Source organism: Papio anubis, chromosome X (assembly GCF_008728515.1).
Source record: "Papio anubis isolate 15944 chromosome X, Panubis1.0, whole genome shotgun sequence".
Taxonomy (NCBI): Eukaryota; Metazoa; Chordata; class Mammalia; order Primates; family Cercopithecidae; genus Papio; species Papio anubis.
The window spans coordinates 132,754,247-132,781,660 of NC_044996.1; the positions used below are offsets into that span (position 1 = coordinate 132,754,247).

Genomic DNA, 27,414 nt, shown 5'->3' on the forward strand with positions numbered 1-27,414 from the left:
GGCTAAGTTTTTGTATTTTTTAGTAGAGACGGGGTTTCACCGTGTCAGCCAGGATGGTCTCGATCTCCTGACCTCGTGATCCGCCCGTCTCGGCCTCCCAAAGTGCTGGGACTACAGGCTTGAACCACCGCGCCCGGCCGCCTTCAACTTATTTTTAAACTGCCCTCACATCAGTAAACATTTAACACACAGTCCTACATATTTCTATATTAATACACTGGGTATATGATAAAAATAGCCACAGACATACTTTTAAAAACATGACTATATCTGTTCTTACATTTTCTTCCTACATTCCCCTTTGGAAGCCCATGTAAGGGTCTCAGAAGCAGAATATCAGCATCCAGGAGGGATTTCCTACCCCACTAGGTGGCGCTTGGCACCATATAAGTAAAACCACAGCGTCTATCTGTAAGATGTTAGGGAAATTATGGTAAAGACATCCTTTTACCCACAAATGTAATCAGCAACTCTATCAGGACTTACGGGACTTCAATTCCTTTAACCACTTGCTCCTGTCTATCTAATTCTGCCCTAGTGTTCTTGTTCAAATTGTCTTCACCTTTGGGCCCTAAACAGAACTGCCAGTCCTATATAGTTAAATTACATCTGTCCAAAAACAGTGCCCAGTGGGAAGCAATTTGAGTTTAAGTGCAGCTCCACTCCTGGGAAGTAGGCTGAGAGCACCAAAGTTTATACACAAAAGGAGGGAAATTGAGCACAGCTAGGGGGTCTGGGCTTTCCTTGCTAAAGTGATCCCTGTAATAACAGTCCCTGGTGTCCCAAAGGAAGATGTGGTGCTTCCCAAACTGCTCTGCAAGCCAGTTGCTTCAAAAGTATTGCAGGGATGCGGACTTCTGGGTCCCAGAGATTGAGCAGTTGACTTTACCTCTCTGATCTTACCTTTATCTCTGAGTTAACACATCATCTTTAAGACGGAGCTGCTAATACTAGCCTCACAGAGGTGATGTGAACATTCAAGGGAATAAATGAAGCATTTAATTTGCATTTTCTGCTTAATAGATGTGACCTCCCTTCCTCCTTCCCTTCCACCCCTTACTCAATGACATTGTCGGGATACCAGTGACTTCATCTTGAACCCTTCTTCCTAAGATCCTCCTCACTCCCTCCTTGCCTGTCATTCCCTTTGTGGGCCTGCCCTCATGAGTAGGAGCCAAAGTTGGGATTACTTTAAAATGCATCTTCTCCATTCAGAACATGCTTCTTGTGTTCTGTTTTCTTCGGTGGCCTGTTCTGGAGAGTTGATCATCTCACAGATTAATCCATCACGATGTGTTAATGGACAGGAGTGATGTGTTAAAGGGCAGGAATAATGTGTTAAAACAACCCTTGAAAGTTTGTAAATTAACTGGGAATTTTAGTTACGATGCCTCAATCCAAAGGCAAAGAAATCAATCATGAGAAATGTAGGCCCAGAAGAGAGATGGGAGTTATAAACTGTTTTATTTAATGCATGTCACCTGTTACTAAGTTCTGTTTGGTGGGCCTCCATCTGGACCTGGTGCAGGGATGTTACCACCATCCAGGGGTGATAGCAGGACAACAACCTAGTTCTGGCTCCCAAAACAGCCCAAGCAATCTTCTCAGCAGTGTGGTCCATCTGGACAATGGGCCTCAGATATGGGTTCATGGATATGTTACTACAAACTTCTTTTGCTCAAGTCAACTCATGCAATTCACTGTTATGAAATCCCCTGGAATCTATGCCTCACGGTGTTGTCTTGGCCAGTGAGAAGTAAAGCAGCCATGTGTCATACAAGAGCAATATGGCTTCCTAGTTAGCCGTCTCTGTCTAGTCTTAGCCTCAGTAGTTGCCACTGGCCAGAAGAATATTGAGAGCCATTTTCTGTCTGTGGGAGCCGCTGTCTGGCTCATCTTTGCTCTAGGGATGTCTGACAACTGTCATGAGGCCCCCAGGACTTCCCATTTCCTTCTGGATTTTACCAGACTATTTTTAGTGAATGTTCAGTGTGAGACACTGTAACGAGAACCCTCTCAGTCATTTTAAGTCTGAGCTTTTCCAAAACGTTTAATTAATATAAATCCCCAAGAAGGGGCAGTGATAAACATATGAAGACATGCAACCACTGACATCATGACAAACATGTTAGAAATGAATTACAACCTGAGATTAGGGGAATCTTAAAGACTGAATTAGTGCTTGAAAGTTGAGATAAGTAGAAAGAGTGAATTTGCATGTGGCAGAGAGTCCAGCCAGTGTCACCTAGGGAAGATTCCACGGAGCCAATTTTAGAAGATCATGCTCACTGAAGCAGGTGGGGGACATGTGTGTGAGAGAGACATAGGTTTCCAACCAAAAGTGCACACAAAACCACACCTTCCAAACAGAAGCATCCACCTGCAACAACGGCTGTCTTCTTTTCATTCTTGTACATAGCTTGACACTTGCCGTGGGTGTCTAGAGCCAAAAAGGAAACTGAGAGGGAGGGGGAGGCAAAAGAAGAAAGGAGGGAAAGAAGAAGAAGAAGGAAAAAAAAGCCTGAAACAGTGTGAAACTGCCCTATTGTGATTTCATTCTCACTGGCGTGGGTGGCCCCTATGTCACCAGGGCCCTTTCCACACCATCTTATGAGTCTGGGACTTATTTTCTTTTTAACCCTCCTTCTTCATAGCGTTGGTTGGCAGGTGGGTTGTTCTCTTGTTCACCTTCAGTATATTGTTAACTTGGTGAAATGGATTAATCTTTGTCTTGGTGTTGTCTGAAGCACATCTCTGTTTGAGTCCCCTCAATCACGTTCTTTGATCGTTTCCCTCCCACATAGCTATTGGACTTTGGAGGGTACAAATCATTCCCAGTGTTTCTTAGGGTCAAGGGCTTCACCTTCCAGTAGATGCCAGGAGCAGCATGTGCTATAACTAACTGCTTCTAGAGCACAGAGACCCGAAGCTCCAAGGAGGGATGTGCTCCCACTATCTGTGACTAAGCCTTTCCCATGAATAGTGTTCCTGCTTACTGAGCATGTGCAGCAGAGGCGGAGGAACAATTCCAACCTCAACTCCACCCCCATGTTAAAATTGGGCCATAAATAACTAGCAGGATGTACAACCTGGTCCTCTTGTTCACCCGAGTTAGGATGAGAAGCAGGAAGTAAATAAAAAGCATATCTTATGGGAGGTGGAAAGGCATTATAAATAAGAAGAGTGTGTGTCCTTGCTATCCCCATCACAGCTTCCTTGGAGATGGGCACAAGTTACCCACACTCTTAGGTCGCCACATCCCCTTGCATACTCTATATTCCTTGGTCACATGTAAGAGATGATCTGGACCTAAAAGAGTGTCCAGACAGATGGAGCTGGAAGTAGACCTGCAAATGGGGCCGAGAGATCCTGACTCAGGGTCGGGGCTACAATCAGACTCATCCTCTCTCTCCTCTACAAACTGCAGACACATGTTTTGCCTTTTTCTCATCCATAACATTTGCCCTGCCAAGTGCCTCTCTTGGCTTGGATTCTAAAAATACCAAGTCTTGCTAAGGTGTAGTATCTATCTGAAGAGAAAGGACACTCCCTGGCCAAGTCAAGGTTGAAAGGGGCTTGAACCAACACTTGATGGTGGAAGCAGAATTCATGGAAAATCTGAGAGTCCCTTCTGGGGTGGAGCCAACCAGAGGCCAGTCAGCAGAGAAGCCCCACATTCAGAGCTTTGTGGGGACCATCTATGAACAGCTCCAGTCCTACAAAGCTGCACTGAGGGCCCTCAGAAAGTTAAAAGTATGACATGTCAAGATTACCAAAGAATTCCGATAAAAACCATCTGTTAGTGTGCTGTTATTTTCCTATAACAAACCACCGTACTTAACCTCATGTCAAAATACTCTGTGGTTTCTGAGTTGCATTATTTTCATTTTCCCTTCCTCTTGATCCATTTCAGAAAGTGTTTAAGTTGTCTTCAAGTGATTTTATGTATTTATGTGTTTCAATAGAAGACAATTTATAATGGCGAAAAGCTGATTTTTTAATGCCATTATCCTTGTTCTCACGGAAGAAGAACAGAAACTATGAAACACAATAAAGCTTACAGAAGTTGTGAAACAGTTGACTCCAGCAATTCAATTACCTCTCTATTTATTCCAGAGATTAATTTGGGAATTTGTGACCCTTACTGATTAAATGTCCTTTGGAAATAATTCATTTAGTGTGTACTCACAGGTAAAGTAAAGCCTTTGGCACTGCCACATATGAGGAAAATATGATGTCTTCAATCAAAGGCTTGAACACATGCACGCTGTTTTCCAAATGGCACAAACACCATTGTAGATCACTTCTTCCATGAAATAAAGCAAATTGGTCAGGTTTCAATCTTTGAACTCATGAATTTATACCCAGTTGAAAGTACATGCGTCTTAAGAATGTCTTGGTTCTTTCTGTTGTTTTCTGTTGTTTTTGAATCTGATAGTTGAAGTTCAAAACTGAAGCTTTCTCAATGTGAAGGTCTATAAACTTTGGTTTCTTCTCCCATCCCCCAGCAAAAAATGAAAGGAATCCATATAATTGGCATTCAAATAATTGTCATCTCTGATAAAAGTATAGATAAATACACACTCTTGGAGTCCTCCTTTAGGGCTTACCGTCAAAACCATCTAACACTGCTGTATCAAGCGTGCAGGTATTTACAAATGTATGGCATTAGTTAACAAAACAGTTTGAAAGATATTGGATGAGGAAATTTTACTTTGGATACAGTACTTTGCAGTGCAGATAAAAACATTTAAGCAGGTAAATTATCAAAGGTAGAGAATATCCCTTTGTATAAAGGCAGATCATTTAAATATTTTTCCATTTGTAGGTGGACCATATCCGTTTATGGTAAGGATGTGTCTTTCTTTCTCACTGTTTCCCTATGGAAGCCAGGAGCAGGCCCAGGGGAAAAGAGCAGGAAGCACTGAAGCAGCAACCACCTGTGTGGTGCCCACACTCGATCTGCACAGAACAGGGCCCTGGATGACACAGAAGCAATTGGTTAAGAAGTTGACTGGGTTTTGTTTGTTTGTTTGTTTTTTGAGACAGAGTCTAGCTCTGTCGCCCAGGCTGGAGTGCAGTGGCACAAGCTTGGCTCACTGCCACCTCCGCCTCCCAGGTTCAAGCAATTCTCCTGCCTCAGCCTCCCAAGTAGCTGGGATTATAGGCACCTGCCACCACGCCCAGCTAATTTTTGTATTTTTAGTAGAGACAGGGTTTCACCGTGTTGGCCAGACTGGTCTTGAACTCCTGATCTCGTGATCCACCTGCCTCGGCCTCCCAAAGTGCTGGGATTACAAGCATGAGCCACCGTGCCCAGCCAGTTGACTGGGTTTTTATTTCACTAAACTAACTCTAGTACATTTTGGTCTCATATAGACAGAGCTTGAGCTTTTTTTTAACCCTATTTCTGTATATACCAGTACTTTTTAAGGGTAGAAATGCAGTTCTTCTCAATGTCATGATTGTGTGTATATTTAATCATCACAATTACAGGAGCATCAGAGCCCTGTGTTTTTTACTTGGCACTCCTTTCCCAACAGTATTTTATACAAGAGCTGAGGGGAGAGACTCAAGTGCAAATAGAGACACAGAGACATAGGAAAGAAGACTCAATGCATTATATAAATTCCATCTTTCCAACTCCTGTGACAGATGTTGGTGACTCCCCCGAAATATGGGCAATCTCATTTCTTGAAGAATTTCAAAACACGCTTTTGGTGTGACATACATGAAAACAATTTAAACCACCAGGCATCTCCTTGGTAAGCTAGGCAGTCGTGTTTTGCAAAGAAGGGCTAGACTGTTTCCTTGAACACCTGACTATAGGCCACGTGATTGTCTGTGGCCAGGGCGTTCTTTAGACACTGCCAGAAGTATGGGTGAGCCTGCGGGTTTGTTGGCCACTCAAGGACAGAACTCCCACAGAGTCTTTTCCGGAGCTGGAGGAACTTGGACTTCTGAAAGGGCTTCTCAAGAAATATCAAGATAATCACATCAACTTTTTCATCCATGAGCCTCTGATGGGACAAGTAAAATGCTATCTTAAAATTTTCGGTCTTTGCATACTTGTCTGTCATCACAAACACTGTCTTTTTGCTAAGCTGTATGCTCTGGGAAAGGTTTTCCAGAACTGGCTGCCCTGGTAACCAGTCCCTTTCCTCGAGACATAAATTAAAATGTTTCTCTCTTGGGTCTTCCAGTTTGGCCACCAGCTCAGCCAAAACCCACTCTGTCACAGCTGGGTCTTTAGTGTCATACACAATGAAAGCATCATAGCAACAGTCTGGTGATATTAGACGCTGATACCCCTTTATCTTGGCCTTACAGAAATGGTAAATATACCACACATCCCAGAAATAGAGGTGACTTGCTGTCATCATCACCATGAGAAAGAGAGATACAGATATGGAAAGTGAGAACAGAATCAGGTTAGTCAGATCTAACTCACAGGTATACAGATCCAGGGAGATCACACTCTGGCCCTTGTGTGCTCCTGGCCCCACGCAAGTCACGTCTGTGGCCAGGTAAGGAATAGTCACCTCCGTATGGTTAACCCACCAGACAAACCACACAGCATCACAGGTGCACAAAAACCGATTATGATGCAAAAGCAACATCTTCAGATTGTTGAGGACATTTTCTGGGAAGCTGGTCTTTTGGATCATCTGGATTTTATTTGAGCTGAGATCCAGATATCGCAACTGGAAGGCATCTTGTAGAAAATACTTCGTCAGACTCCTGATTTGATTATTCTTAAGAATCAGATTCTTGAGGCTTCTGGAACAGTTGGATAATCTCTCAGGGACAGTCGTCAGTTGGTTGTGGCTGAGGTCCAAAGTTTCCAGGTTCTTTAGATAACGGAGTTTTTCCCAAATGAAAGATTTGAGCCCATTTTTGGCCAAAGAGAGATTCTTTAGATTTGGAGGCATACCATCAAAAACTCCAGAAGGCAAGAAACTTAGGGAATTTTTAGAGATGTCTAATTCCTCTAATTTTAGCAGATTCTTGAATAATTGTAAGTATCTGTTATCACCATCTCTCCATAAAACATCTAAGTGATTTCCTCTGAATTCCAGAGTTCTAAGAGACTCACTCTCCATGGTCCTGCTGGTGGAGGAAGAGATGTCATTGTCGTTCATCATCAGTTTCTGCAGAACCTTTAGGTTCTTGGTAAAGTTTAGCATATGAGTAATTCCTTCTGATTGAAAATAATGGCTATTACTGCTTATATCCAGAACTTCCAATTTGCGAAGCTCTTCAAATGCTGTTGAATGGAGTAAATCAAGCCGGTTGTTGGAGAAGTCCAAATATCTCAGCTCTGCTAAAGGTTGGAATTCACTGCCATTAAGAGTTTGGCTAATGAGATTTCCTGACAAATTCAGGCATTTGAGGAAAGAAAGATGCTGAAAATCAGAGGACTTGATAAAAAATATACTATTTTTACTTAGATCCAAGGTCTGCCCATACTTGTAGCAGCTTTCATTAACAGACGTGAAAGAAGCCTCTTTGTTTTTGAACCTGCAACTCCTTGCATACTTATCATATCTGAAATAATATAATTGTTCCAGGACCTGGGGTTCATAACTTTCTACAGAAGTTCTGGCATTTGAGCAGAAGCCAACTTCACTTGAATCTCCTGAAGGTGATATTTTATTCACTGAAAGATCTATGACTTTCAATCTTTTAAATTGTTTGAACATGCTGAGGTTAGCAATTTTTATAAAGTTAGTACCAAGATCAAGAACTTCAAGATTTTGAAGATTATGTAATGGAGAGAGGTTAAAGCTTTTCAGCTCTTTGAAGACATATCCTCTGATCCGCAGAATTTTCAGGCTTTTCAGTGAAGAAAATGCTTGTGATAGATTCATAGATGCACGATAGACCTGAAGTTCAAAATTGAAAGACAGATCCAATTGGATGAGGTTGGGGAGAAAATGCAGAAATTTGGCATCCCCAATTTCTTTGGCCAAGAAGTTTTGGGACAGATCTAGTTCCTGGAGATTGTTGATGTTCTTAAACCATCTTGGGGGCACATGCTGAAGAGAGTTACTGTGTAGACGTAAAACTTTTAATTCTGTCAGCGCATCAAAAGCATTTACAGGGATCTGTAGGGGAGAATTATTTTTACATGGCATACAAGGAAATGGGGCATTATAACAACGAGGGCAATTTCCACTTAGGTCAAGAATTTGTAATTGGTTGAGGTTATTAAAATCATCTTCTTGGATTTCTGCAATCATGTTGTTGTAGAGATATAGTTCTGTTAAAGTAGATGGCAAAACAGTAGGGACGGTTGTGACATTGTTATCTTTCAGGGAGAGCACTTTTAACTTTGTCAAGTTTAGGAAGGCATCTTTTTCTATTGAATATGAAACATAACAAGGATTTCGATAATAACAGTTTTGGCCCAGGTAGAGTATTTCTATGTTGGCCAGTTCTGTTAGATTCTCTTTTCTGATGGAAAAGATGTTGTTGGCCTCAAGGCTGAGAAGCTGTAAGCTGGGTGGAAGGCCCTGCGGTATCTCTAGAAGCTGGTTTCCATCCAGGTAAAGGGATTTTAAATAAGTGAGTCCACTAAAGCTTCTGGGTTTAATCTGCAGCCTCCTGGGGCACATGTTGCTTTTTGACCCCAATCGAATAGGTACACAGTTGCATCTGAAATCGATCTCTACCAGATGGACCAGTCTGTGAAAGGACGCTGGGGAGATGTCTGGTATGTGGTTTATGGTGAGGGTGAGGTTCGTAGTGTTGGTGGGAATACCTCCAGGAATTTCTGTCAAATGCTTGTCTGTGCAGTCCACGATCACATGGTTCTTTGAAACATCCAGAGTGACATCACAGGGCAGAGTTTTAGGAAACCATCTAGCCCCAAGGAGTTTGGAAATTAGGATTATGTTAAAAAGGATAAGAATTTGTCTCTTCAGTGTCCACACTGGAAACATCTGAAAGTATAAGAAAGAACAAATCATTGCTCTAAAACATACGAAGAATCAGAATTAAAATTTCCCATTTGCTGCATCTCTTTTGCAACATTTTAAAAACAAATAATTCAGGCCTTGTTTCCAACTGTCTAAACAGTAGCCCCAACCCCATGACTGTATTTGTCAATTACTGAGATTTGCAATTATTTAGTTACATATTTAGCTTTTAGCATCTTAGCTTTTTAGCAAAATAGCTTTCAAGATGGTAGAAGCAGCATTTTCCTATTCATTGTTACATGGAACACTAAAATGACAGAGCCATCGATTCACTGCCAAAGTCTGAAATTTGGAAGGTGAAGAAATGTTAGAATATGGATACACCCAGGAAAAATAACACATGAAGACTTCAGTGCAATTGATGTTGACCCGCTAAACCTGCCCGGGTACACATTACTTGAGTCTTTCAAAATATTTGAGTCTCAGAATATTCTAAGATTCCCATTTTACAAATGAAGACATCACTCAGCAATATTAACTGATTGGCCCAAGGTTACCTAACTAGTAAGTGGCATTTGATTATAAAACATAGATTCATGCCATTCTGGCACTGACATTCTATAATCTGGCTCTCATCTTGGATTGTTTTTGGAAATAATCTTGCAAATTATCCCCTCCAAGGGGATTTTAGGATGAGCATTTTCCCTACACATTGAGTTTACATTACATAAATTTGGAGAGGAGACAGTAATAGAGTCAGGGCATTGACTGGGTGATGCATAATCAGAGGAACCATATAATTGATCCATTAGTATACTTACAAGAGTGAAGTGGGGCTGTTAATAATTACACCAAGACTATAGGCATAAACCAAGTCTGTCAGGCAAACTGCGACATATGGGAACCTACCCATAAAGGTGGTTCTTGTGCATCCAGGTTTAGCATGACAGACACTGGGACCCTAGGGAGAAAGGCCCTAAAAGGGAATATGGGAAGTGCAGAAGAACTTTAATAATCACCTTATTACCTTCAACTGACTCTGCCTTACAGAATACTTTAACCGTGGACTTGCTCTCAAGTTTCAGGATTTCTAGCAACGTCTACTCCAGAACACTGGTTTTAGTTTAGTACTTACACATGGAGTGGTCCAGCCTGTGTCTCTACCATAGGGATCTAGCTCAGTTAATGCTTTTATCTTCCCAAGTGACTGAATCAACCAATCATGTTGATATCTAAGAAACCAAATGCCTACTTCCACCAGATGTGGTGACTCATGCCTCTAATACCAACGCTTTGGGAGGACAAGGCAGGTGGATCGCTTGAAGCCAGAGTTCAAGACTAGCCTGGGCAACAAAGCGTGAGACCCTCTCTCTACAGAAAAAAAAAAAAAAAAATTAGCTGGGCATGGTGGCACATACCTGTAGTTCCGCTACTCGGGAGGCTGAGTTGGGAGGACCTCTTAAGCCCAAGAGTTTGAGGTTGCAGTGAGCCGTGATCACACCACTGTACCCCAGCCAGGGTGACAGAGCAAGACTCTGTCTCAAAAGAAAAACAAAAAAAGCCTACTTCCTTTAATTCCTATAATTGGAGGTAAATAAGCAATTTTTTTTTCTCCAATGCAAGATGGCTCAGAAGGGCTTTTTCATGTCTAAAGTTTGTTGGAGTTAGACGTACAAAATTGTCTTTTCTTCTTCTCACCACCCTATCTTTTCCTCCCCATCATTAAAACCATTGAGAGTCCAGTTGACCTCCTTCATTGTTCTTAACATCCTCCTTGGTGTGCGGTTTTAGCTGACATAATATCAACTGAGATCCCTCTACCCTTGGTCTACTCCAAAGCCTCCTCTCTCACTTTCCCAGTCCACCCTATCTATCAAGCTTCCCAAACCTTAATCAATCAGTTTCTTGCTCTGAGCTCCTTGAAATTGTTTCCCAGGCTCAAGCGATCCTCCCATCTCAGCCTCCCAAAGTGCTGAAATTACAGTCATGAGGCACTGCACCCGAACTTCTTATTTTATTTTATTTTTTACAGTATGAGCTGAAGCTTTTTATCATGGCATCCAAAGTCTTCCATAATTTGTCCCCTGTCTACTTGTCTGGCTTACCTGATTGAACTCCTCTACTAGCCTCACTAGTCGATACACCCAAGTTCCCTGACTTGCAAGTCCCTCTGTTTGAAGTCCTCTTCCCTACCATTTTCACCCACCAGAATTCTAATTATCCTTTAAGGCTATGTTTCTCAAAAGGAGCACTCAGATAGCTCAGAATATATGGCAATATGCCAGTGGGTACAGGAAGCCCTTAAATAAATATGGTACATCTTTCTAGAGCACCAGTCTTTCTCAGAGATTTAGGAAAAATGTTCACTACTCAGGGAGGAGGGGTTGAGTCAAGATAGGGGGATGGCTATCGTCCCTCATAATAGGATTTTATAGTCCCTGATAATAATATTTGTATAGTTATAGAATCCCAGGCCCTGGACCCAACCCCTGCTATGCTTTTGTCCAAAGACATAATGGGTTCATAGATCCCACTATTAGGAGGCAATTGGTAATGCTGCCCAGAGTGATACTGTAAAGCAGAGAGGGGAGTTGTACTTCAGAGGGGGCCAACATGGATAAGTGACAATCATGAACCAGGTCCCTCTTCCCATCCCATTCTCATGTACCTAAATGAGACCCTGGGAAGAAGTGGGAGGATCGCTGAGTTGAGTTGAAAACATGAAGTGATTGAGACAACAGTCCTCATACCACATTTCCCAGGTTGTGCCTAGTTTAAGTGTTTTCGTGATCAGGGAAAATGGAGGCTGTAAAATGAAGGAAGTTTAGTTGTAGAAAAATAAAGTCACCTTCACCAGTGGTGTGATGATAAATGTTTAACAATCAGCTTTCCCTGATTTGTTGTCTTGATTTGTAGCATTTGTCAGTTTCTATAGTGGTAAATATTCCCTCCATGGCCAATTTCAAGTAGGGTCCAGCACACCACTGGCCTTAACACACCTGAGATAATGACTGTGAAATTTTTAGTCTCTATACACTGACATATTATAAATTAGAATGCAAATTAATCAGAAAACCTTCCCCCCCACCACCACTTATTTCTAAACTTTTTTCTCGCACCTGTCCACTTTTCTCTTTGACTATTACCACCTCCCAACTCCAATTAGTCATTAGGTCTCATCTGGACCACTATGCTAGACTCCAAATTGTTCTCCCTGCTCCCCTTCTCCTCTACAATTCATTCATCAAACAGCATCAGAGTGTTCTTTATAAACCTGAATCAGATCTACTACAATGTCTTCCTATTACACTTTAAATGAAATCCAAAGTCTTTACCACTGCTTATATCAAGGGTGTTCTGACTTCAGCCTACCTCTCTGACCTTGAGTCATCCTTCCCCTCCTTTACCACATATCAGCCATCTGGTCTGTTTTCTGTTCTGCATTCAAGCCAGCCTTGTAACCACCACAGTCTTGGCACTTGCTGTTTCCTCTTCCTGAAATCATCTTTCTCCTCCTTTTCCCACAGCCCGGTCATTACCACCCCTTAGTTGCCTATTCAAGTGACACATCCTCAGAGAGGCTTTCCCTGACCAACTTATCTAAATACCTTCCCATGTAAGAATAGTGATAATAATAGTAATAGTAGTTAACTTAGGTAGCACTTACCATATGCCAGGCATCATTTTAAGTGTTTTCCATATATTAATTCATTTAATCCTCACAGTAATGGATACCACAGGTCTTCAATCCCTTATCCAAAAACTTTGGTGCTACATGTGTTTTGGAATTCAGAATTTTTCAAATTTTAGAAGGTAATATGCTACATGTACCCTAGATTATGTAATACCTATTGAGTCCTGGGGCAGCATTCCATAATGAAACACACAAAATTTCTGCAGTGACACATAAGATTGTCCACTCTAAGTGGAATTATTTTTTAAAAAAACTCAGTTATTTATTCTTTGTTAAAAAGAATAAAGAAAAAATTCAGTTCAGGTCAAGATCTACCCTCAAATGCATTCAGATCATATTATGTTTGCAATCAACTGAGTTAGGACAAAGCTTTTGGTTTAGAGTTTTGGAATTATAGACTATTATCATTATTATTATTATTATTATTATTATTATTAGAGACTGAGTTTCACTCTTATTGCCCAGGCTGGAGTGCAATGGCATGATCATGGTTCATTGCAACCTCCACCTCCCGAGTTCAAGCGATTCTCCTGTCTCAGCCTCCCAAGTAGCTGGGATTGCAGGTACGTGCCACCACGTCTGGCTAATTTTTGTATTTTTAGTAGAGATGGGGTTTCACCATGTTGGTTAGGCTGGTCTGGAACACCTGACCTCAACTGAACCACCCACCTCGGCCTCCCAAAGTGCTGGGATTACAGGCATGAGCCACCGCACCTAGCCTAGACCTCTATTATTATCTCCATTTTACAGATGAGTCAACTGAGGCACAGAGAGGTATATGCACTCTGTAATTGACTACCCTGTTTGATTTCAGTCATAGCCCTTACCGCAGTCAGAAATTATCTTGATGATTTATGTTGCTTATTCGTATGATGTATATTCTGTACAAGAATGTAAGCTGCAAGAGGGTAGAGCCTTTTGTGGTCTCATGTAAAACAATGCCTGGCACTTAATTAGGACTTTGTTATGTTTGTTAGATACATGAATGAAAGAATGAATGCCTGCATAAATGAATCGTGAAGTAAAGAAAAATGAAAAAAATTCTCCTTGGAGTAGTTTCCTTCAGTCTATACCCCCAGACCAAGCACAGGTCAGATTTCTGTCTCTTCTATCTGCCCAGGGATTTCTTGGGGGAAAAGGTTTAAGAAGCTCTGTTTTTATAATGTCTCATTCAAAAACACTTTCTTCAAAAAACCTTCTGGGATCAAACCAGACAGAAGTAATCACTCCCTCCTCTCACCCCTACTGCACTTATTACATGTGAGGTTGTGAAAAGCACTCTGGATGGAGGGTTGGAAGAACTGGGTTCTAGTCCTCTCTTGGTAGTTCATTACCCATATGCCCCCCTGAGGCAGGTTCTGTGCCCAGTAGAAGATTCCCTGCAAAAGAATGATGGACACAGAAACAACAATATGGGACACACTAAGGACCTAGCCAGTGGATCTGGACCAGACAGTGCCCCAACAATTCCTTAGCTAGTAATTGTTCCAACTATCTTGTGAAAAAAAGTTTATAATACATGTTAGAATTCTACTGACTCATATTCATTCTTTCATTTGACAGATGCATATTGGATACCTACTAGGAACAGGAGATGCAAAGTCTCTGCCCTTAAGGAGCTCAAAATCCTGTGGAAGGGAGAAAAAAAAACACACGTCTAAAATACAATGCAGAAAGACCATTAGTTCCTTCCAGACAAGGTGCTGCCACTTGTATATGTGTAGCTGAACTGTATGTTGTTCTTATTCCAGGTGATAGTTATTGGTTTTTTTTGGTCCTTAATTTTGATTTTGAGCCTGAATTTTGATACTCTCAATTCTTTTTTCTCTCCATAGAGTCCAAAGATTGCTACACATATCTCAACATGTTTTCTGCCTTTCTCTCATCTCATAATGACAGAACCTCCATTTGTAGTTGGGCATATATCGCTCTGAAAAATAATTATATCTCCCAGACACACTTGCAGGTAAGTGTGGCTATATGACTAAGTGACACCCAATGAAATTTGGGTGGAAGTGAGGTGTACAATTTCTGGGACATGTCCTTAAATGGTGGGGCTGTTCCCCTTTCTCCTGTCTACTTCGACCTGGCTTCTTGTAATATGGATGTTGTAGCCAGCCATCTTGGGCAATGCACATGAGAAAAATGAGCTAGGGATGGTACAGCAACCAGGTAGATGACCCAGAGAATCCAGATCCTTCCTTATATGACCTCAGAGAGCAGAGCAGAAATAATGGCTTGGAACTGCTGACTGCCAAGAGTTTATGAGAAATAAAAATATTGTTATGCTAAGCCAATGTCAATTGGATTTTCTATTGCACAAATGCAAACCTAATTTTAACCAGTATAGAATTTGGAAATAAGTTACTGTCCATGAGTGAACCTAAAATATGGGATGCGGATATCATCAGGCTATTAGCAAGACTCAGATATCAGAGTCTGGAAAGCTGGGTGGCCCATGTTATGCCATCGCAAGGTATCTGATAAAACTGTCACCTATGCTATCTTGGAGGGCAGAACACATGCCAACTGTGACTTTACTCTTAGGGGAAATGATTTGGCAATATTCATAATGATGATGTGTGTTGGTGGCTTCTTACTGTTTTTAGCAGTCTTACAAAAGAAATGAAATAGGACTGAAGTTAGCCAGTCCGCAAGCACGGCTAGAAGGAAATACAGTTTTGCCCTGGCTGCAACTCTACACTTTAAGTTGAGTAAGATATCCTGAATTTTAAGGCTTTGCAGGGTGGAAAAAGCCAACTTCTACTGTAGTTTACCCCAAAATAAAGCAGATTTAATGGATACAGACAAAGTAGCAATTTAGATGAATTAAGTGTGTGCCCATGGGCATTTTCTAAGCACTTCCCATTAAGCATTTTCTAGTAGACAGTGAAAGCCAGTCCAGGGCAAAAAATTTGATTGAAGAGTGTGGCCTTCCCCTTGACTCATGCAGCCTCAGGGTAGTTGATTCAATTGAGAGAGGGGAGCACTGACAAAGCATAGAGTCTTTAGACTTCAGACTGTCTAGAACTACTCTAATGTCATAGTCACATGTGGATCCTTAAATTTAAATTAATTAAAACTCAATCTCTTAGTCACACTAACTATATTTCAAAGGCTCAAAAAGCCACTTAGGCTAGTGGCTGCTGTATTCAAGGGTACAGATAGAGAACATTTTCATCATTGCAAGAAGTTTTATTAGATAGCATTGGTCCAGACCAATAAGTCAGCAAACTTATTCTGTAAAGGGCCAGATGGTAAATATTTTAGGCAAAATTGAGGATATTATAGAGGTACTTAAATAACCATTTAGAATGTAACTAATTAGAATAGTAAAACCTGTTCTTAGCTCACAGGTCATTAAACAACAACAACAACAACAATGACAGGTAGTGGAACAGATTTAGCCCATGGGTCATACTTGGCAGACCCCTGGTCTAGACCAAACCTTAGGCTGTGATAAACTTGTGCATGGAATTAGTTCTAAGCAAATTCATTCCAAGTCTATATTATTTAATGCTTATCCCAATTCTAAGAGATATGCTCATTTACAATGAGGAAAGTGAAATGAATGCTGAGGTGAGACCTAGGTGATTGAGACAGAGCTGGCACTCTTAGCCACTCTGCTATTCTACTTCTCGAGATGTCAACTCAGTCATTGTCCCTATAGATGGAGAACACTTTGAGGTCCAGAAGCCTTGTTTGTCTTTACATATACTCCATCATTAGGATGCCCGCCACATAGTGAGTGCAAGCTAAATATTTGCTGAGTAAACCAAGGCTTTGAACTTTCTTAAAATCCCGTAGAAGACTCACATTATACTAGTATAAATAGTAAGGCTTTTTCCCTGAAGATCAGATTTTCACTAGGTGACAAGGAGAGACCAGGAGGGTTTGGGGCCTCTGAAGGACGGATTGAAGTGGGGAGCATCCCACAGAAGAAACGAGGATGGTATCATTGGAAGGGCACGGAAAGTGGAGCTGCAGATGGACTCTTTCATAATCCTTTTTCTCAGACGCTCTGTCCCTTTGAACCTGAAACCCCAGTGAAAGCACAGAGCTCATTTGTCTCTTGTAGGAAGAGACACAGTCAGGATGGGGCTGCCCTTGTCCTATGCTCAATAGTTGAGCCCAAGCCCACTGACCCTTGGAATGCTTTATGCCAAACAAAACATCTTTTGGCTCTCCACACCGGCTGCACAGGAAATCTGGAACTCGGAGATATCAGCAAGTTTGCATTCCAAGATCCATGCCAGAAGGAAGATTAACTGCAATGAGAAAGTTGGGCTCTGATCAAGCAGGTGAGGGAAAAAAATGAACTCACTATTTATTAGAGTAGTAAAACCCATTCTTAGCTCACAGGTTGAAAAAAAAAACAGGTGATGGGACAGATTTAGCCCACAGGTCATAGCTGGCAAACCTCTGGTCTAGACCAACCCTTAGGCTGTGTTAAACTTGTGAACGGAGTTAATTCTAAACAAATGAACAAAGCATTTCTAGATTTATTTAAAGAGAAAGTATACCTAAAAGATCATCTAGAGAAGATGACTTAAAAGTGTGAAATATTCCTTTATTCCAATGGAAATTTCCTTCAGTGTAGAAATTTCTCCTTTCAAGCCATTGGAAAGGACCTGCTTCAGACTTAAGCTGGAACCTTAGCTTCAACTATCGTTATTTTGAGATTTAAGGGTTCAGCAACAAGCCAAGTCTGTTTTTCCATCTGATACAAGTAATCTATCTTATTTTATTTTGCTTTGGGGTTTTTTTTTTCTTTGTAATGATTGCCTGAAGACACACATCTTTTAGTAATTTGATTTGTAAAATAGCATAGTGTACCATGATATAGGCCTGACTTTGGTAATGAATCATAGCTAATTACACATGCAAATACACTGGGTAAATTTGGATGCTCAATTAGCAAACTAATTATTATAAAAATGGGAATGGGTGATTTTATACACACAGGTGTTTCTATTTTCTCAATATATCATCTCTTTAGTTAAAATGGAAAATATAGAATTTATATTGAACAACCATCAGACCATGATTTGTGTGTTTTTTAAAATAATGGCTGCCTTTTATTACTTATGGCGTGCCAGGTTCTAAGGCAGACTTGTTTCTATTACATCATTGATCCCTCATACTGAAGTTGAAAGGCCATACAAATATTCTCATTTTATTGATGTGGAAGCAGAGATCAGACAGGCAATTTCAAACCAAGATTCAGACTCATTGTTGACCAATTCTATTCAAGTTGCCTCACACAGTTACAGCAAATGCACTTGGTATAATGTGTGTCTGCATTTTGATTAATTTCCTTTTCAGTTCAAGGATTCTTGGTACTCTAATGCTTCTATTTTGTGCCACTTAGGGGTTTTGGGAGATAGAGAAATTGGTTTGTTTTTATAAGAAAAATTTGCAAGTATTAAAAAATGGTGGCTGGGCACACTGGCTCACACGTGAAATCCCAGCACTTTGGGAGGCCAAGGCAGGAGGATCACCTGAGGTCAGGAGTTTGAGACCAGCATGGCCAACATTGTGAAACCCCATTTCTACTAAAAATACAAAATTAGCCGGGCATGGTGGCGTGCACCTGTAATCCCAGCTACCCGGGAGGCTGACGCAGGAGAATTGCTTGAACTCAGGAGGCAGAGGTTGCAGTGAGCTGAGATCACACCACTGCACTCCAGCCTGGGTGACAGAGCAAGACTCTGTCTCCCCCGCCCAAAAAAGGCGTATTTATGTTTTGAGTGGGACCAACTTGAGGGAGAAAAAAGAAAGATATTTTTAAGATTTTTCTTAATGAATTGCATCCATTGTCCATTGTATTAGTCTGTTCTCATGCTACTAATAAAGACATATCCGAGTTTGGGTAATTTATAAAGAAAAAGAGATGTAATGGACTCACAGTTCCACATGACTGAGGAGGCCTCACAATCATGGTGGAAGGTAAAGGAGGAGCAAAGGTACGTCTTACATGGCATCAGGCAAGAGAGCGTGGGCAGGGGAACTGCCCTTTATTAAACCATCAGATCTCATGAGATTTATCCACTATCATGAGAACAGCATGGGAAAAACCTGCCCCCATGATTCAATTACCTCCCACCAGGTCCCTCCCATGACATGTGGGGATTATGGGAGCTACAATTCAAGGTGAGATTTGGGTGGGGACACAACCAAACTATATCATCCAGCAATGTTACGTTAGGGCAGTTTGTAAATTTAGAAATTTAAAGGCACATTGAGCTTTACCTCCATAATGAATTATATGCTCACACAGTCATTCAACAAACATTATTGAGACTCTACTCTGTGCAAGGTACTGTGCTAGATAAAGTAGGGAAATCATGATGAGTCAAACACCATTGCTGCTCAATTAGGAACCAAATACATCTGCTGCTCTATCATCAGAAGTTGTGTGTATCTCTTGAGCACAGAACTCTCTCTCTGCTGTCAGGGAAATCTATGGTGAGAAAAAACAATATATTGTGGGGCAAGGGCTAAATCAAGCCTAAAGGTGACACTGCTTTCCCACTCTTCAAACAAAAGTTTGAATAAACAACTCTTCAAGGTGGCAAAACCTATCCACCTGGATGCACTATTTTGATGGCAAGACTGAAGACCATATTCAAGATTGAATTTTACTGATTTTAGATCTGTATTAGATTCCTACCATAATGTTTACAGTTGTAGAGATCTGATTACTAACAGGAAAAAAATTTATCAAGCTGTTTTTAACTTCACGCTTTCCAAATAGCATTTTTATCTTCAAAACTTTGTAAACTTGCAAGAGATGTCTGGTTGCAATCAGAGGAGTGAGAAGGACATGTGTATAACTGGGAACTATTAGATGGCAAAAATGAGGAAGTGAAGGTAAGCGGTTTGTGTCTTGCGACAAGTTAGAAGACTGGGATTAGTCTGATTTCTCCTCGTGTTTATTTATTTTCGGGGTTAGCACCATATGAACTGAAAGTCAGATTTGTTTTCAGTCTCTCTGTCTGCTACAGGGCTACCAACTGAATTATCCTGAACCTTGACTTTCTCATCTACAAACACTGGAGTTTAGCTAACTGACCTTAATGGTCCTTTTCTATTGTGCTTATTCTATGGCTCTAATGGTTGGTGTAGAGCCCCCTGAAACTTATCTGCCAGGGTCTGTCCTCAGCTGGGAGTCTTCATAACCCCTGGAACCTCAGGCTGCTACTGTTTCAAAATGGTCCATGCAAAGCTTCAAACCACCATAAACCTTCTAAGAATTCCACAGAGGGAGGAAAAAAACAACTAGTACGTGTTTTGTTTTTCTTTAAAGTAAGCATTATATGTCTTATGTATTTATTTATTTATTTTTGGACAGAGTCTCACTCTGTTGCCCAGACTGGAGTACACTGGCTGGATCTTGGATCACTGCAATCTCTGCCTACCTGGTTCAAGTGATTCTCCTGCCTCAGCCTTCTGAATATCTGGGATTACAGACACCCGCCACCACTCCCAGCTAATTTTTGTATTTTTAGCAGAGACAGGGTTTCACCATGTTGGCCAGGCTGGTCTCGAACTCCTGACTTCAGGTGGTCTGCTTGCCTCGGCCTCCCAAAGTGCTGGGATTACAGGCAAGAGCCACTATGCCTGGCCTTATATGTCTTTATATAAAATGATTGTATTAGTTTGATTCAGCTCTCTGAAATAGTAAGAATGGGAAGAATTACATGACAATCCATTGATTTGAGAGAATGGTTAAAAATGAGAAATTACCAATAGTAAAATATCAAATGTCCCTTAAAAAGAATGTGGTAGAGCTGTGGGTATTGACATAAAAAGCTATGCATGATCTACTATTAAGTTACAAAAACTAAAGGGGATTTTAAAAGCAGCATTGAAATAACATATAGCATATAATGCCTTTATTATAAATATATAGGCATATATTTGTATTTGGAGAGAAAAGTAGGAAAGAATACACAAGAAACCTTTAACAGCAATTTCTTCTGGGCAGTGGTATGAAGGGACCTTCCCTGGGGACACAGGGACTTCTATTTTTATGTTATACCCTTCTCTACTCTTTGACTTTTTAACATAAAGAATATATTTTTTAATTAAAACTTTTAAAATCAAATTACAGAGGAAATAAAACCTCATCATAACAATGTAGAAGGAAATTGTGAAAAAGGAAAAATTCAACAAGTACTTATTGATGTCTGCAACATGCCAGGTACTCTTCTAGGTGTTTGGGACATCAGCAGACAAAATAGAAAAGATTTCCACTCATCTGTAGCTTATGTTCTCTAAATAATAAGCACAACAATATATAACTGTCAGAAGTGATATTGCATGTCAAGTGATAAGTGTTACTGAAAAAGAAAACAGGGCAGAGTGAAAAGGATCAGGAATGTGGAGTAGGAATGTGATGATAAATAGGGCGGCTTGGATAGGCATCATTAAGAAGTTGATATCTAAACAAAGACCTCAAGGAAAGGAGAAAGTCATCCATATAGACATCTAGGGGAAATGCATTCCAGACAGATGAATTAGCCTAGAGCAAAGGCCCCAAGGTGAAAACATGCTGGAATATTCACAAAAATGGCAACGAGGCCAATATTGCTGAAGCTGGGGGAGTAGGAGAACAATAGGAGATGAAGTCAGAGAGGGAGTGTCCCCAAGCATGTTGGGCTTTCTCTACCATTCCATGGAAGGTGGTCTCTGCTCTGGGTAGAATGCAGATGCATTGCAAATTTTTGAGCTGATAGTCAGTTGGTCTGACTTACATTTGAGAAGGATGCTGCTGGCTGCTGTGTTGAGAATAGACAGTGAGGGGCAAGGGTGAAAGCAGGGAGACTAGTCGAGAGGCTATTACAGTCATTCAAGCAGAAGTCCCAGGTGGCAGTGCTGGAGGGGGCAAGAACTGGCCGAACACCAGATATGTTTTGAAGGAGTAGCTAAATAAAATATGACTTCAAAGTTCTTGGAAGAATGTAAAGAGAGGGATTAGAGACAGCAAACATTTCTAGGAGGTTTCCTGTCAAGAGGACCAAAGACATGGTGGGTAGTTCACAGGCAATACAGATTTCACCTTGCGCGTACTGGCACACACACACACTCTCTCTCTCTCTCTCTCTGTTTCTCCCTCTCTCCTTTTCTCTCCCCCACTTGCTTTGGAGTCCTGAGTCATCACCCTTGTAAGACGCCTGGCTATACAACAACCACCATATCAGGGAGACCACATGGAGACAGAGACACCTGAGGAGCTGCAGCTGCTCCGGCACCTAGCTGTTGCGTCTCCCAGCCCAGGCATCAGATCTGGAGAGTGAGTCTTCAGGTGACTCCAGTCGCAGTCACCGCCTGACTGCCACCTCAAGAGAGACCCTGTGGGAGAGCTGCCTAGTGAGTCCAGTCAACTCCTGGACCCATGACAGAAAGCAGTATATGATTGTTGTTGTTTGAAACCATTGCATTTTGAGGTGATCTCTTATGCAGTGATAGGTAACTGGAGCAGGAGTCAGGCAGGACATATGGGAGCAGATGGTCTAGGTAGGTACATAAGGGGGAGAAAGAGTAGAAAATAGAGAGTCCCCCAAGAGGGTTGGAGAGTTTTCTGGATGGAGAAGTAGAGTATCATTGCAATAAGGAATTCCCCCACCCACCACACCCCAGCAAAAGAAACCCTCACCTTTCTGTATTGAATCGGCATACATGCCCCTAACAGTCTATTATATATTCTTTGCATAGCTGTTATCTGGCTACGATGGATTATTTTCAGCAGAATTCTTGGCAAAAGGAAATTTATCTTCAGATGAGACTATTTGAGGCCTGGGGAACACTTGCATTTTTATAGTAAGTTAGGAAGGATTTGCTGCTCTCCTGACTTCACTCTTTTACCCAACTAACCAAGCAGTCAGAAAGGTCCCTGGGCACCCCCTGGGCTACAACATGCCAGCCCTGAGAGGACCACAGCCCCATACACTCAGCTGTTCCTCCAAGCAACTTTCAAGATCACAGGGCAGGAAAAAGCCTAGTTGCCTGAGTTTAAAAGGAAATGTTGGGATCTGCATTTCTAAGAGAAAGAGTTGCTTGAGCCAAAATGTGTGAGCGAGGGGCTTTCTGTGATGGCTGGGAGCCTGCAGCCAGGGTCTGGGAGAAACCAGAGGGGATGGCTGCCTGGCTGAAGAAAACTGAGAAAGGGCATGGAAGAAGTAAGCAGTGGGGGGGCGATTGCTGGAAACCCTTGCCCTCAAATTCATTGACTTTTTGCCATGTTTATATCACACTGAACTGTTTGGTAACTAGAGATGTGTTGTGTATGTCTCTCTAGAGAATAACCAAGCACTGTGAATAAGAGAAGTTGCTGAAATGCTATTCATTTTATAGACAGAGCCTCTGCTAGGAATTTCCCAAATAGATTTATTAACAAATATCCCCTATTTGTGAATTTTGAAATATTTTAAATTTTAGTTTAATCTCTGTAAAGTACAAATGCCATGAATATCAGTTTCATTATGTCACCAAAACATTTAAGTACTAAGATGTAAACCACTTGCTTTTTTTAAAAAAAGGAGAGAATTATCATTTGCTTCCTATCATTTTAGCCCAACAGACTTAGTTTTCAAATTAAAAGAATAAAAGGATATAAAGTTGTCTTACATAAATTAGGAACTCAACAGCTATTATGCATCACAACAGTCACCAAAGACCATAGGACCCTCCAACTTATTTGACCTTATACCTTATCCTCTTGTTTTCTGTAAGCCACAGACTGACATACTTTTTCTGTAAAGGGCCAGTTAGCAAATGGTTTAAGCTTTGCAGGCCATCGGGGTCTCTGTCACACTACTCAACTCCTTGAATAGTTTCCCATCGTAGTGCAAAAGCACTTATCAACAATATGTAAACAAATATTCAAACAATAAAGCTATTTGTAAACACTGAAACTTGAATTGAATATAACTTTTACATGTCACAAAATAGTAACTTTGCTTTGATATTTTTCAGTCTTTTAAAAACAATTTAAAAAACAAAACAATCTTAGCTCATGAGCTGTACAGCAGGTAGGATATAGCCCATGGGCTATAGTTTGCCAACCCCAGCCCTAACTTTGGTGAGTTTCGGGGATATACATTATTTATTCTTGGAGTGCAAAGGTACTGGCTGGTTAATCTGTAATTATGATTTTTAATTTTAGTACAGCATTCCAAATTTTTAAATAATCAGATTGTATTAATTTAATAAATAGATTACTTAATAACTGTTTTTTTAGCCATAAAGAAATTTCCTATAGGTTAAGAGCAGAATAATGTTTTTACTTTTAAATTTGCTGAACTACTATTGACATTTTGGGAGATGTTCCCTTCTAATAGTAATTTCCCATCCCTGCATCTATTTCATATGGTGAGAAGCATTGTAGTAATATCCAAGGCTTTGTCAATACAAAAATTTGGTTTTAAATCCTTGTTCTGTCATGTAAGAGCTCTCTGACTTTCATAAATCACTTGGCCTCATGAACCTCTGATTTGCTAACTGTAAAATGGTTATAAAGTATGGATGTTGAGTGAAATTAGAATATGCAACACATGTGTTTATGTAAACCATCATCACAGATTATCCAACATTTAGTAAGCATCTAGTATTTGTCTAGCAGGTAAGTAAAAACATCAGGAATACATGGCACTTATCAATTTGTAGTTTGCTTTTTTCATTTAACATTATACCATGAGTGCTTTCTTAGGTCATTCAGTATTATTTTAAAAAACATGATTTGATGATTACATAATATTCCATTTAATGAGTGTACTACAATTAATTCACCCCTTCCCAACATGGGACATGAGATTTTTTTTTTTTTTTTTTTTTGCCTGGTTGCACAGACTATCTTGGTAAATAGTTTCCCATGTACATGATCACTTCTTTTTTTTTTTTTTTAATTATTTTATTGTTTGTTTGTTTTAAGTTCTGGGGTACACGTGCAGGATGTGCTGGTTTGTTATATAGGTAAACGTGTGTCATGGTGGTTTGCTGCACAGATCAACCCATCACCTAGTATTAAGCCCAGCATGCATTAGCTTTTTTCCCTAATGCTCTCTCCTGCCCCACCCTCCCCCAACAGGCCTCAGTGAGTGTTACTCCCCTCCCTGTGTCCATGTATTCTCATTGTTTGGCTCCCACTTATAAGTGAGAACATGCAATGTTTGGTTTTCTGTTTCTGTGTTAGTTTGCTGAGGATAATGGTTTCCAGCTTCATCAATGTCCCTGCAAAGGACAGGATCTCATTCCTTTTTATGGCTGCATAGTATTCCATGGTGTATGTGTACCACATTTTCTTTATCCAGTCTCATGGTCACTTCTTTAAGAAGAGTTCCTAAAAGTGTAATCTTTAGATCAAAGGATCTGACATATGACTCAATACAGTTGAATATTTTTCCTGTGCTTTTTTGCCTTTTGAATTTCTTATATTGAAAATTATTTTCATGTCTTTTCTTAGAAGAGATATACTATTTTCCCTTTGTACTTGAGTAGGAAGCCATCATATCCAGCCTCACCTTTATCGTGTGTGTGCTGGGCTTGGTCTAGGAACAACAGAAGAGTCTTTAGCACAGCTTTCAGAGCCACCCAAGCTCCTTAACCTCTCAAAGCCCCAGTTTCTTTATTTCTACCTCACAGGGCTACTTTGAGGCCAAAATAGAATCATGTGTATCTAGCCCTCAGCATGATACTTGAGTGATCAAGAAATGTGGGCTCTCTGTATTACTATCATTCCCATTATGCCCTCAAGGGGCAAAGACAGATGTGGGCATAGGTTTGCATTAAAATAGACATCTGGGTTTCTAGGAAATGAAACCATAAGCAGTTGTTTCCTTTGTAACAGTAGCCCCATGGTTAATGCTTCATTAGAACTTTGACACAAAATGAGCCTAGGAGCCAACATTCAGATCTACAATGTGTCTGATTTAAGTGACAAAATAATTTCAGAAAAAGGCCATTGACATCTTTTTCCGAGTAAGTTTTGGCATACCTAATAACTCACACTTGCATCATACCACTTGCAAGTGACTTGAAAAATAGTCTATTATTTGAGCCTCACAGTAGCCCTGGAAGGCAACTGGGGAGGGATTCTAATGCCTATTTTGTAGTCAGAGAAATTGAGTTTCAGAGGACTTTGATGACAGGCACAAGACCCCTCAACTAGTGACTGGAAGAGCCAGCGCTGACAGACTCTCCTTAATTCAACTTAATCAGGCTCCACTACACCCCTAAGCTTCAGCCTTTGGGCTTCATGTCCATCTTTGCATTGCCCAGTTTAAGCAGAAATCCTGCTAAGTCATTTTATTGATAATCCACTCCTCTTGGTATGTGATCACCCTCAATATCTGATCAAATTCCTCATCCCCCACCATCCCCAGGTGAGGTCTGATCACCCTGGCCTGTCTTCAGCAAGAATCCTGTCAGGTCGGTTTAGCCAGAATCCCTTTTACCCTTGATGTTTCCTCTTAGTAATTTTCCATCCACTGACCCACACTCTACTCCTTGGCCAGAAATCTTTACTGGTCTTTGGCTGTATTCAAAATTGAGCCCCTTTCTATACTGAGGTCTCTTTCCACCGATTGCAATAGTCCTGAGAGTATCTTTATCTACTGTCCAAATTTAGTTTTCTTTGACAGCACTCAAGCCCGGGGATTTCCCGTATTTTATTGCTATGAGCCTGCCTACACACTTTCATCCACACAGTCATTCAGACAACACCATATGCTGGAAAAAGCACAAAGTAACTTCAGTAATTCAGTGATTTGTTATGGCTTTAAAGCCAAAAATGTAAGCTGAAGAAATGAGATCCATAGAAACCATGCCCCCAATTCAAACATCTGCTGCTCCTCCCCACAGCACATATTTAATTCTTGTAGGAAGTTGGACAGAGCAAGCATTGATTAATCTGAAATTGTGAAATGCCCCCTTCATTAATGCCAATTATGAAATATCAGGAAGCACTTTCCCCCAGCAAATAACCTAAGTACAGATTCTTCAACATTGCTCTTGCCAGCTGGTTTCAGTTGTTTCCACAAAGATTACAGATAACACTTTTTAAGGTTCTCTGAGCTGTTCTTACCATTTTTAGTCTTCTTCCAGAATGGAATGTAGAGGTCTGGTTGAAGAGAGCAGAGCATGAGATGTGCCAAGATCAGCTTGAGATGGACCCAATAGCATCAACTAAGAGAAAGAGAAGATATCAAACTTTACATTTCAAAGACAGCAAAATACTGTAGCTTAAAGACATGCTGCGATCATTGCTTTAAAATGCACTTGAAACATCTATTTACAGTATTTACTTCCTCAAAGTTAGGTAGACTGGAGACATATTCCAGAAAACCATTTCTAACGTTACTGAAAGTCTAACTTTATCTTTGAAGAATTGACATTTTAGACTACCACATTTTTTATTTATATTCTAAAAAAAATTTTGTGCATATGATTTCAGTTCCCTCTCCTCTCCTCCCCACTTCCTTATAACAGCACATACATCTACCTACTTAAATTATCTATATGTGTTCCAATGTTTAAAATACCTTTCTTGATGGTATGGAGTGATCCTAATCTCGAGTCTTCTGAGATGAAGTGATGGGTGGCAGGAAGTGTAGAGTCACAAAGACTCCAGGCAGCCAGCCCTGGAGTTTCCAACTACAAAGATCAGGTCGGGGGGCGGGGAGAGGAGAGATTATTTAAGCCACCCCAGATACGGGCTTTGCAAAAGCACCGGGTTCCTCTTATTTCTACCACCACTACTGGGGCAATGTCTTGTCTAAATCCAAACAACCCTATAGA

General features: G+C 40.7%; 1 protein-coding gene across 2 annotated transcripts; it reads right to left on the reverse strand.

Moving 5' to 3' along the window:
• Positions 1-2,030: 2,030 nt before the first annotated feature.
• TLR7 (toll like receptor 7) lies at positions 2,031-27,414 on the reverse strand. 2 transcript variants are annotated; one of them, XM_021932909.2, is made up of 4 exons: positions 27,159-27,414; positions 26,702-26,802; positions 14,198-14,243; positions 5,462-8,945 (listed from the first exon to the last, which is right to left on the reverse strand). In XM_021932909.2, the coding sequence occupies exon 4, from the start codon at positions 8,943-8,945 to the stop codon at positions 5,799-5,801; it is 3,147 nt and encodes a 1,048-aa protein (XP_021788601.1). In that variant the 5' UTR covers positions 14,198-14,243; positions 26,702-26,802; positions 27,159-27,414; the 3' UTR covers positions 5,462-5,798. The 2 variants fall into 2 exon arrangements, with proteins under 2 accessions (XP_003917455.1, XP_021788601.1); XM_003917406.5 differs by lacking the exon at positions 14,198-14,243 and having other exon boundaries at positions 2,031-8,945; positions 27,159-27,413.